This window comes from Artemia franciscana, chromosome 2, assembly GCF_032884065.1.
Source record: "Artemia franciscana chromosome 2, ASM3288406v1, whole genome shotgun sequence".
Lineage (NCBI taxonomy): Eukaryota > Metazoa > Arthropoda > Branchiopoda > Anostraca > Artemiidae > Artemia > Artemia franciscana.
In genome coordinates this window covers 66,908,732-66,921,497 of record NC_088864.1, presented here as the reverse complement: position 1 = coordinate 66,921,497, position 12,766 = coordinate 66,908,732, and the positions used below count along the sequence as shown (strand labels likewise).

Here is a 12,766-nt window from a genome sequence, read left to right as displayed (position 1 = left end):
TTGACTGTCTTAAGCTTGGGAATAAAGGAAGGTCAAATGGGTATAGATCCAGGATGTATGATGGATTTTTTAGCAATTCCCAACCGAAATTCTCTCAAACCTTTAGTTTTTTTAACGCTTGAAGTATGTACTGGGACTTGGTCAGGACAGAAGAACTTTTCTAAACGCAAATTAAACAATTTCATTCTAATTAAACAATTTCAGTTTCAAACTTGGACAAATTGAACAAATTAAACACTTGAAAATTGAAACAAGAAATATGATAAAACTTTTTTTTTCAAAATAAACTTGCGAAACTACCTCAGAAAATATTCCCAATGGTTTTGTTTTACCGAACTCAAGTTCAAATTCCATTTATTTGCATAAATGAACAATAACAAAAACAATATCCCAAAGGGCTCAATGGCCTTTCATATGGGAAAAGACTTACAATAAATAAATAATATTACAACTTGGCATATACACACTAAACAGTACCTAAATATAAACTTAAAAGGAAAACAAATCAACCCACCGACAGCCCTCACGAAACGGCAACCCTCCTATCACCCGAAAATTCAAAATAAATTAAAAATATTCTACATCATCGAGGATACAACACTAGCGAAGCAGAAACCCAACAATATAAAAAAATACTAAGACAACTAAAACTTATTTAATATATACTCTTAATTAAAAACTTTTAATCTGTCTCTTAAAGAAACCAAGAGTTTGTGACTGGCAGATCTCAGCAGGAACCAAGTTCCAGGCACATTCCACAGTCATGGCCAGACCAAAGTCTAAACGAACCTATTCCGCTTTTTATTCATTACATTACAATTTATATTAGTTATTTATTTTACCATAACTACCATTTAGTTTTCAAATAAATGAATGAATTCAGTCATTTCACACACAGCAACTGTTGAGAAGGTAATTCACGATTTAAAAATGCAAAAAACCGAGAAAAATATGATACTTTTGATTATATTCACTTTAAGACTGTCGAAGCATCTGACTATCAAATTCTAAGCATCTAAAAACGAAAACTTACCAAGAATCAAGCGGCTCTTGATACTTCAGAAACATTTTTCCTCTTTTAAATTAAGAAATTTGTCAAAACATTCCGACTTCTTAACTTGTCACTAGCTCCTAGGTACTATTTTTAATAAAATCCTACCCCTTGAGAATTAGGCCAATGTGCTTTGCCTGAAAGGCGAGAGGGATGAGCAGTGCCATTCTACTCTGTTTATGCACTAGTCCACCCAATGCTCATCCAAAAGTGGCAATCGGCCCCTTCCTGAAAAAATTGCCACCACATTATTTCCAGACATTTCCGAACATTTTGTTTGTTTTTCAAGTGCAACAATGTATACCGATCCTACAAACTGTATTGTTTGTATAAATTCACGAATAAAACGATTGCCTTGATTTTATAGCAGGACTCAAACTGAGGAAAGGGGGAATGCAAGTTTAACCAAAAAACGTTACTGAAAACATAGCTAGTCGTTGCGACAGTTTCTCAACCTGAAATGGGAATATCTTAATTTTGGTTGAGATTGCAGCTTCTAAATGCATATAATAAGAAGTGCCCCTTTTCTATTTTTGTTTCAAATAGAACCTTAAATTACCTTTTGAGCAACCCTCGCGTCTTTTAAAAAATTATTTACCACAACGTTATACATTACCATCTAACTGAGTCAATTTGGTTTTATTCTTGCTCACAAGGTCAGCTGCCCAAAGCTCCTGATGCTCGTTAGTCCACATAGCTAACCTCTCTTCCGCAATATACGAAATGGCTGTCGGCTTAAGGAAAACTGGCACTCGAACCAAAACTGAAGCATCTAAAAAAAAAAAAAAAAAATTTAGCTCACTTTAAATTCTAAGGCATCCAGTTCAAATGAATTAAGTCAAAATCGAATGTCATACCTATGTCATTACTTATGCCCAGGAATTTTTTTTTCGGAAAGTCCCAACTCGTTCTCCAAGTCATGAGAGAGTATGAGATACAGTGTCAATATTTCTTCGAGAGTACATTGTGAGGTATATTGTAGATATTTTATGAGATATTTCTTTCTTCGAGCGACGCAAATATCAGATGTCAAATTGGAAGTCGACTCGTGTCAGAACCTAGTTTATGGATAAACTAGCTAGGGTCACTTTACATTTCGTTCTTATTTTTTCCGGAGGTTATGTAAAAGTGAAAATTCAATCCAGCTTGGAAGCATAAGATTTTGTCTGAAAAGTTCGTTTACTATTTTATTTTTTGGAGAAAATTTGCTGGAATTCTATGGAAAGTACAAATGACGGAAAATTACATAATTGGGCATAAGTTTCACAGAGGCGTACACGTGTTTGAGCGCTAGAAGGTAGGTCAAATTTTTTGTGGAACTGCAGAAAATTTTATGTGGAACTGCATATACAGAACATGCCGCGTGCCGAGTGCCAGGGCCCAGCAGCTTCGCTGCCGGGCTCCCGTCACTATATATATATATATATATATATATATATTCATGTATATACAAACACATAATTAACAAAAAAACATAGATATAACTGAAAAATAATATTTTTTATTCCTAACGTTTCATAATAGAAAGGCTTTTGGATTAGCGTGGACTCAAGCTAAGTTTTACAACATTGCCTTGAAACAGTATTTGAAAAACGTAGTCTCCGAAACGTTCCCAGTCTTATCCAATTTTTGGCACTAAATGGAATTTAGAAAAGGAAAATACCACTAAAGTTGGTTTATTTCAAGAAAAAAATTTATACATTAATTTGCAAAAATAAAATATACCCAAGGTATCTTAACTTTTGCTTCAACATAAAAATTCAAGAAAAAAAATGACCGAATCAAAGTTAAATTACATATTAGAATTTTTAGTTAGGTTTGGATAAAACTGACATGAGAGAAATAATGTAAACCTAGAAAGCTTGATATATAAAAGATATAGTTTCTTACCCTTACTATTGTATTTCGTAGTATGGGATTTTGCTGCATCGACATCTAGAAGCAAGAGAGAACCTTCAACAGCCACCAGAGATAATGGTAGGATAGGTGGGTTGGAATTTAAAGTGCAAACATGTGGACTACTCTTACCCCCACCGTTTACAGCAATGATCTGAAAAAAGTTGTACGTGACTTAGTTTTACCAATGAGAAACGGAGAATCACTAGATTAGTAGCTAGCCTTTACTAGATTAGTAGCCACCTTTTACGGCATAGATCTGAATAAATTATTCGCGACTTTTTTTTACGAATTAAAAAGGGAGGATTAATAGATAAGAAGCTAATGTACAAACGCGTGGGCTCCCTTTACCACCACCGTTTAGTGCATAGATCCAGAAAAAATTATCCGTGACTTTCCTTTACCAATGAAAAAGGGAGTTTACAGCGTATACTGTTTACGGCACAGATCTGAAATAAATATCCATGACCTTTTTTTTACCAATAAGAAAGGAGGGATGAGTTTCTGAGTACATTCTGAGAGGATAGTTTTCATAAGTCACCACTGTTCATGAGTTTGTTCCTGAAGGTTGACATATTTATTTTCGAGCGGAGATATTAGGTAACTGTATTTATCCCTACAGTATGGAAGGTTCTGAGTAGAGTGCTTCAAAAAGCTTCTGACAACGTTCTGAGTCGAAAGTTTCAAAAGTCACTAGTCACCAGTATTTCCTGAGCTAATTTCTGAAGTGGAGATATTATCATAAATTATAGGAGTCCAGGGAATCTAGATTTTTGAGGTATATTCTGTCAAACAGCATAAGTTTAGAGCATGAGTTATGCTGCATAGCATAAATTATGGCATGGCAAAAAGCAAATGAAACATAAATTACACAAATAAACCCTCAAGAAACACAAAGGCACTTGTACCAATTTATGCAGCTTTTGCTAACTTTTTGCCAATTAACGAAAAATAAATTACACCCTCAAGAAGCACAAAGGCGCTTGTATCAATTTATGCAACTTTTGCTAATTTTTTGCCGATTTATGAGAAATAAATTACACGAACAAACCCTCAAGAAACACAAAGGCATTTTTACCAATTTATGCAACTTTTGCTAAGTTTTTCTAAATTATGAAACATAAATTACGCGAATGAACCCCTTAGAAACGCAAAGGCACATAAATATACAAAAAAAGAAAATGTCATGCACCATTTAGACATGGAGACAAAAATTCAAATAGAAAGCTTAAAGTAATAGTTAAAGTTACAGTTTGAGGTAAAAATTTAATTTCTGGAAAAGTTTACGGAAAAGTGCGAACAATGATGAATTTTCTAAAGTACCAAACATTTGAAACAGTGCGACCTTATGGTAGTGGAATTAAAATAAAGTTTCCTAAACTGTCGAACTTTTTTCTCTTTCCCCTGGATGGATTTATAAAGAAGGAAGGAATATTTTATTTCACGAATAAAAATAAACATTGACAAAAAAAAATTAGAATTCATTCAACATAAAATAATATGTCTACTAATGTATAAAATTAGGTTTAAATTGCAATATTTAAGAAAGCTATACAAACAAGAGTGAACTCGGTACTAAGATAGCAATAGCCACCAAAATGCGACAATTGCTCCCTGGTAACATTTATATTGACTTACGACACCGATGAGCTCAAAGTAAGTAATAAAGGAATGATCGTTAGGAAATACAAAAGGTTAATGAATAGGATACGAGGGTTTTTCCCAAAACACCACTTAATTTTTACCTTTTGTGAACCAACATAAATTATAAAGTATGTAAGGGGGTTGTCCCTCCTCAACACCTCGCTCTTTACGCTAAAGTTTTCGGCACTTTAAATAAAGTTAATAGTTGTTCCAATTAAACGACCCTAGTGTTTCAGGAGTCGTTTTTAAAGAATTGGGACAAAACTTAAACTTCAGCGTAAAGAGCAAGCTGCTGAAGTGGGGGAAGCCCCCCCCCCTCATAAACTTAATAATTTCTTTTCGTTTCAATGTTACTTAAATGTTTCAATGTTACTCCTTACTTTCAGTTGAAATTTTTTTTATTTGATTTCTGATCGTTTTTCAAATAAAGCCAGGATATCTAGCTCCACCTCCACGGAAAAATCCCCCTCCCCACGGAAATATCTACCCCGGATCCCCAAGCAGAAAATTTGTCCTCCCCTCCCCGCCTGAAAAATGTATGCATATTTCCAAATAATAAATCTTATAAATAAACAATGGGCAAATTTTATAAATTAAATACCTTTTCCCAGGGGACGTGGGGGGGGGGTCATGTTATCTCCAAAGACAAAGATATTGAGTCTTTCAACTATGCTGAACAAAATAGCTATCTAAGAATTTTGGTAGGAAGATTTTGGGAAAAAATTGGCGTGGGAGGGGGCCTAGTTGCCCTCCAATTTTGGTCACTTAAAAAGGGCACTAGAACTTTTAAATTCCGTTGGAATGAGTCCTCTTGCGATGTTCGGAGCCCACTGGGTCGATACGATCACCCCTGGGAAAAAAAAACAAACACGCATCCTCTGGCAAAAAATACAAAATTTCACATTTTTGCAGATAGGAGCTTGAAACCTCTACAGTGGGGTTCTTTGATACACTAGATCTGATGGTGTTCTGATCTTAATTTTATGACTTTTAGGCGGTGTTTCTTCCTGTTTTTGAAAATCAAACAAATTTTCTCAGGCTCGTAACTTTTGATGGTTAAGACTAAACTTAATGAAACTTATATATGTGAAATCAACATAAAAATATGATTCTTGTTATATATCTATTGGTATCAAAATTCTGTTTTGTAGAGTTTCAGTTACTATTGAGCCGGGTCGTTCCTTACTTACTGTTCGTTACCACGAACTATTTGATACTTACAATGAAGGAAGAATTATACAATCCATGGGAATATTTTAGTCTCAATTCAGTTTGATCTTGTACATGGTGGAAAACAATTTCTCCTGTGATCGCATCCTGCTGCTCCACTTCATATGAGATAAGGATACCATTTGGCTCCCGGGGTGGATCCCAGCGCAGGACCACTTCGTTCCCAGCCTAAAATAGTTTTTGGTTACTGTTTGGTACTGTTTGGTTGTGTTCGTCCTTAATCATAATGAATAAAACTAAAATAAAGAAAATTTTAAAATATAAATAGATAAAAAGATATTTATCTTAAAATGGTTGGTCCCAACAATGAAAATGAGTGTATGATTTATATATTAGCCTTACCTAATATCCTTCAAGAATTCATATAGAACCTTAAAAAACCTTTACCGGGACCATAAAAAAAAAGAAAAAAAGAAAAAGACACAAATCTAAAAAAAAAAAAAAAAAAAAATCATGTCCCTGTACTTTCAAGGCAAAAATATTCCAATACTAGTCCTAATGGTAAGTTCTGATAACAAAAAAGGTCTCCCACTCTGTAAAAAATCAATAATTACCTGGAAAAACACTACCATTGACTTTTGTTTTAGTAAAAATACTGAAGACCTTTTCTCCGTATTAATTTAAAAAAAAAACTTAAAAAAAGAAGTTTTTCAAAGAAAAGTAAAGGGCATATTAAACTTAAGATCAGCAGATACAAACACCTAATTAAGATTAAAACTCAAAACAACCAGAAATTACTATTAAAGAGCAAATGAAAATCAAAACAAACAGAAATTAAATAAACAATCATAGCAAAAAAAAACATACAACAAGCACTAATATAAATGAATAAATACAACTTAGATTGATGCTTAAATTGAATATAAAAATAAAGCTTAAAACGAAAAAAAATATCTAGCTATTGAAGCATAAATGAAACACAAAACGTAAATGAATAAACAATACGTGCAAACAACCATACAATAGATACTAATATAAATGAATAAATAAATTTTAAAACGAGTGGAACTTAAGATGAATATGCAAATGAGGCTTGAAACAAACAAAAATCATTACAAACAAGAGTTTGGGTATCGCCTCCTTCTTTCACTGTAGAATTCTAAAATCTACTGGGTCATTGGCGCTTTACTAAAAACGTATTATGTTTTATATATATATATATATATATATATATATATATATATATATATATATATATATATATATATATATATATATATATATATATATATAAATGCTAGTATATTAATATAAATGAATAAATACAACTTAAATTGATGCTTAAATTGAATATAAAAATAAAGCTTAAAACGAAAAAAAATATCTTGCTATTGAAGCATAAATGAAACACAAAACGTAAATGAATAAACAATACGTGCAAACAACCATACAATAGATACTAATATAAATGAATAAATAAATTTTAAAACGAGTGGAACTTAAGATGAATATGCAAATGAAGCTTGAAACAAACAAAAATCACTACAAACAAGAGTTTGGGTATCGCCTCCTTCTCTCACTGTAGAATTCTAAAATCTACTGGATCATTGGCGCTTTACTAAAAACGTATTATGTTTTATATATATACATATATATATATATATATATATATATATATATATATATATATATATATATATATATATATATATATATATATATATATTTATATATATATATAGTTGCGAAAAAAACAAGTAGTTAAATAAGTGTTGAAAAAGACTGAAAAAACTAAATTCAAAGGATGAATTTACTTTTCCCACAATTACTATTACTAATAAAAATCCCTACGTCATCGAGCCATAAGAGGTCCACACGGCTACACATACTCCTTTTCCACTCCAGCCTATATAAGAATTTCCTCTTAAAAACCTCCCAAGTAGTTCCAATTTGCCTTAAATCCATCCTGACGACCTCCTCCCACTCCATTTAGATACGATCTGCTTTTTGTTTGGCCCTAGACGGTTGACTGAAAAAGGAATATTTTTGGCAACCCTCATCCACAGAGATTGTCAGACGGGTACCTGAATGTATCCCTACTCTAGTCCTGAGAACTAGCCCTTAGCTCTCAAAACATGCACAAAATCAATCATTTTTCTTACATTTTCATCTAGGACGTTCAGATCATTAGCATAATCAAAGGAGAGCAATCTAGAAGTTTTACTTTCCCATTTGATTCATTGTTCTTCCATAACCTTTGCTGTGCTCCTTAGAACATATTACGTAAAAATGATCCATATAAGTATAAATAAAATGCAACCCTGCTTAACTCCAGATTTAATACGAAACAAGCTGCTAACGTTGTTTGTTTACAACGTTTACAAACAACGTTAACAACACAGGTGACATTAGGTAACGAAAAGATTGATCAGGTTGGGAGCTTCAGTTACCTTGGTAGTATTATTAGTAAAGATGGTGGGATCAGTGAAGATGTTAAAAGTAGAATAGCTAAAGCTCAGGGTGTTTTTTCACAGTTAAAAAAAGTTTGGAAGAATAGAAAGATAAGCCTACAAACCAAGATTAGAATATTGGAAGCTACAGTGATGACAGTGGTCAAATATGGCTCTGAAGCATGGGCACTCCGAAAAGCAGATGAAAATTTACTAGATGTTTTCCAGAGAAATTGCCTACGGATTGTTCTGGGTACCCGGCTGACTGACCGTATTTCAAATAGTAGGTTGTACGAAAAGTGTGGTTCAATCCCGCTTTCTGGGGCTATAATGAAAGAAAGGTTGAGATGGCCAGGCCACGTTCTACGGATGAAGGATACGTTCTACAGATTACCGAAGATTGTCCTTTTTGGCCAACCGTCTGGGGCTACACGGAAAGCAGGTCGTCCTTGTCTGGGTTGGGAGGAAGTCATAAATAAAGATTTAAAGGAAATGGGAACTTCCTGGGAGGGTATAAAGAGGGAGGCTTTAAATAGATTAGGTTGGAGGAGGAGCGTGCGCAGCTGTGTTGGCCTCAGGCGGTTTGGTGCTGCAGTGAGTTATTAGTAGTAGTAGTAGTAGTAAGCTGCTAACCACATTTTCTAGTTTAACCACAGCAATACTATTCTTGTACATAGCACTAACGACTTTAATGTATTTACCTGGTATAGTAAATATGACATGACAATATGACAATTGCTAAAGCTGTTCTATTGACTTGTCCAAATGCCATGACAATTGATATGACAAATGATATGACAATTGCTAAAGCTGTTCTATTGGCTTATCCAAATGCTTGCTCATAGTCTATACATCTAAGGACGAAAAGGGTCTGATGGAACAATTTAAGAGTGAAAATTTGGTTGACACATCTTCTCTCCTTCGTAAAACTGCATGGTTCCTCTCTTTGAACTTTATTTACAGTACACCCAAGATTAAGAAATGCCACCCAAATATTTTGCATCCTACAGAAACCAAGCTAGTCCTCCACAATCACTGCGCTTAAATCGCTACGTGCTTTCCTTTTTTCGCAAAATCATATTCATGGTATTCAGTAATTTATCTCTAACTTCAAAACCACCATATTTCAAAAACTCATTTTCCTGACTGTCAGCCCAAGCTAACCCAAGGGGGGCACCCCTGATTTTTTTGAAGAAGGAGAATATAAACTTTCTGCATGTCTTTATATTATTGGAAAATTCCTTTCAATAGATTTTCCATTTTTATGGTAATCTACCGTTGGTTAATGAGCACAACTTTCTAGAATGCACCCAGCATGATTAGGTGCCTGGTAGGTGAAAAAAATTCTCTTTTCACTTCTTTTTTTCAATGAATTTTCATGAATTGAACGCTCTTACTCCCGAAGATCTTTACTTTAATTTAATCAAATTAAAGAAAAAAGAAAAAAAATTCATTTCGAAAACAAGAAAAAATTTAGCACCCAGGAGGATTGGGGGGCCTGATAGTAGAAAAAAAAAATCTTTTCACTTCTTGTTTTCAATGAAATAGTTTTTCATGAATTGAACCCTCTTACTCCCAAAGATTAAGTACACCCTGTTCAAAAAAGTTGATTTAACTTATAACATCACATGTGAAATAATACAAACAGCAAAGATGCTTTTTTGATTAAACTAAAGTAGAATTTTTTGAGCAGCAACATTTTACAAGCCGTCTAAATTTTCATAGTTATAATCCTTTAGTTCGTGGAAGGAAAATGTACACAAGATATTCGATTTCATAAGCACCTGATGAAGATACCATATTAACCTATGACCAATGACTTATTAAGACTATAATAAGACAGTAAAACGACAGGTCGTCTTACCTCTGATTCAGAAAATACTGGAGCGGGCTGATAAAACGCTCGACAACCATAAACCATAGAAGGTGCTGCTTCTCTCATTCTAAGGGTCACAGTGACAAGATCCCCTTCACTCCAATATGTAAAGGGTTTAATTGTAACAATACAAATTGAATATGGTTTAAAGGTGATTGTATTTGGAACCTCTAAGATTGCGTCATTAACAACCTGGAAAACAAACAATGAAGCCAGAGCGACGTTTACAGAATATCTGATTATTTAGAACCATTATAAGTAACTTGCAAAAACGATTAAAGTCAAATAGATAAGAACAATCTAGTCTATCTGATGCAACAAACTTTCAACTATATAAAAGAACTTAAAATTTAATGCAGAAATTAAAATCTAGATAGGTCAGAAGTCTGAGAAAATTTGCTAAGAGTCTTAATTTTGGTTTTTGCAAATGACGTCACGTACTATGCTAGTACATCATATAAGCATTTCCTGTGTCATCATATAAGCAATTTCTTATTTGATGTCATGCGTTGCATAAATCAGATTATTGTAAAATTATCGCTATGTTATTATTATCTTATATTATCGCTATGTAAAACTGAATTAGGATGAGCAAGATCTTTAAAAATACTTATAGTTACAACAGCATTACAGCTCTAGCTAATGGAGAGTTATGTTTGATATGTACGCTTAATGCACAAGTAACTTAAGAGCAACACAAGATACCACAGCCATTTCTGAAAAAAACTACGCAATAAAGAACATGAGCAATAAAAACAATAAAAAAAGCCCTCGCCCCCCCCCTCTCCCAAAAAAATATTTCCGGCTCGTAAAACACGTAACAAAATTGAATATAAATAAACATATTGTGTGTTTTTTAAGTTTTTCTGTAACAAACCCTAAAAAATAAATTTGCGACCCCCCCCCCCCCCCGGGAAGAAAAATCCTGGATTCGGCCCTGCTTCGAAGGTTTTCATTTAGGAAAGAAGATTAACAGTCAAAAAATTTCTCATTCGTAAGTCCCCATATCTTGACAAGGGATGATCTTCGAAACATCATTTTTATTGACACTGAATTTCTAGATGTTCTTTTTTTAGTTATATATACATAAATTAAAAATAAACTGAAACTATCCTAAGGCCATCGAATGTTTCTTTTAATTAACTGCCCTTACAAGAAAACTTTTTCATAAAAGTTTCAAAAAAAGAAAAGCACTTACGTCAGCCTTTTATTATTTGTTTCTCCTTTTATTGACACAAAGGAATCAGGATTAACTTAAAAGTCAAACTACAATCCCTACTACAAACAGGCTTTGAACTAAATACATATGATGAACATCCTGCTGTTGAATCAACTGTAGGGCTACTGTCTCATATGTATTTTGGGATTTGAACTACATACATATGATGAACATCCTGCTGTTGAATCAACTGTAGGGCTACTGTCTCATATGTATTTTGGGATTTGAACTACATACATATGATGAACATCCTGCTGTTGAATCAACTGTAGGGCTACTGTCTCATATGTATTTTGGGATTTGAACTACATACATATGATGAACATCCTGCTGTTGAATCAACTGTAGGGCTACTGTCTCATATGTATTTTGGGATTTGAACTACATACATATGATGAACATCCTGCTGTTGAATCAACTGTAGGGCTACTGTCTCATATGTATTTTGGGATTTGAACTACATACATATGATGAACATCCTGCTGTTGAATCAACTGTAGGGCTACTGTCTCATATGCATTTTGGGATTTGAACTACATACATATGATGAACATCCTGCTGTTGAATCAACCGTAGGGCTACTGTCTCATATGTATTTTGGGATTTGAACTACATACATATGATGAACATCCTGCGATTGAATCAACTGTAGGGCTACTGTCTCATATGTATTTTGGGATTTGAACTACATACATATGATGAACATCCTGCTGTTGAATCAACTGTAGGGCTACTGTCTCATATGTATTTTGGGATTTGAACTACATACATATGATGAACATCCTGCTGTTGAATCAACTGTAGGGCTACTGTCTCATATGTATTTTGGGATTTGAACTACATACATATGATGAACATCCTGCTGTTGAATCAACTGTAGGGCTACTGTCTCATATGTATTTTGGGATTTTATTTATTGTCATTTTTCATTAATCTCCATCAGATTTGATGAGTTCAATTTTGAACCACAAGATTGTCAGGGACAGTTGGAACAATAAACACGCGTCGAGTTTGCACATGAGCTGGCAATTACTATTTTAACTTTTCCTTGAAAAACAGGAAAATGGTGGCCTAAAAATGCAGTTTCTTTGTGTTTGGACCCCATAACTACGATAACAATATAAGCTACACCTCTTCCAATTTTGAACCACAAGATTGTCAGGGACAGTTGGAACAATAAACACGCGTCGACTTTGCACATAATGAGCTGGCAATTACTATTATAAATTTTCCTTGAAAAACAGGAAAATGGTGGCCTAAAAATGCAGTTTCTTTGTGTTTGGACCCCATAACTACGATAACAATATAAGCTACACCTCTTCCAATTTTGAACCACAAGATTGTCAGGGACAGTTGGAACAATAAACACGCGTCGACTTTGCACATAATGAGCTGGCAATTACTATTATAACTTTTCCTTGAAAAACAGGAAAATGGTGGCCTAAAAATGCAGTTTTTTT

General features: G+C 33.7%; 1 protein-coding gene across 2 annotated transcripts in view; it reads right to left on the bottom strand.

Annotated features, from left to right (window-relative positions):
- Positions 1-12,766, bottom strand: part of LOC136043987 (proto-oncogene tyrosine-protein kinase ROS-like) — a 132,671-nt gene that overhangs the window by 50,614 nt on the left and 69,291 nt on the right. For both annotated transcript variants that reach the window (XM_065729073.1, XM_065729074.1), the window contains exons 17-20: positions 10,076-10,279; positions 5,813-5,989; positions 2,942-3,101; positions 1,668-1,823 (exon numbers count right to left, since the gene is read on the bottom strand). In XM_065729073.1, the coding sequence (XP_065585145.1) occupies positions 1,668-1,823; positions 2,942-3,101; positions 5,813-5,989; positions 10,076-10,279 (697 nt within the window). The remainder of the gene's footprint in view (positions 1-1,667; positions 1,824-2,941; positions 3,102-5,812; positions 5,990-10,075; positions 10,280-12,766) is intronic.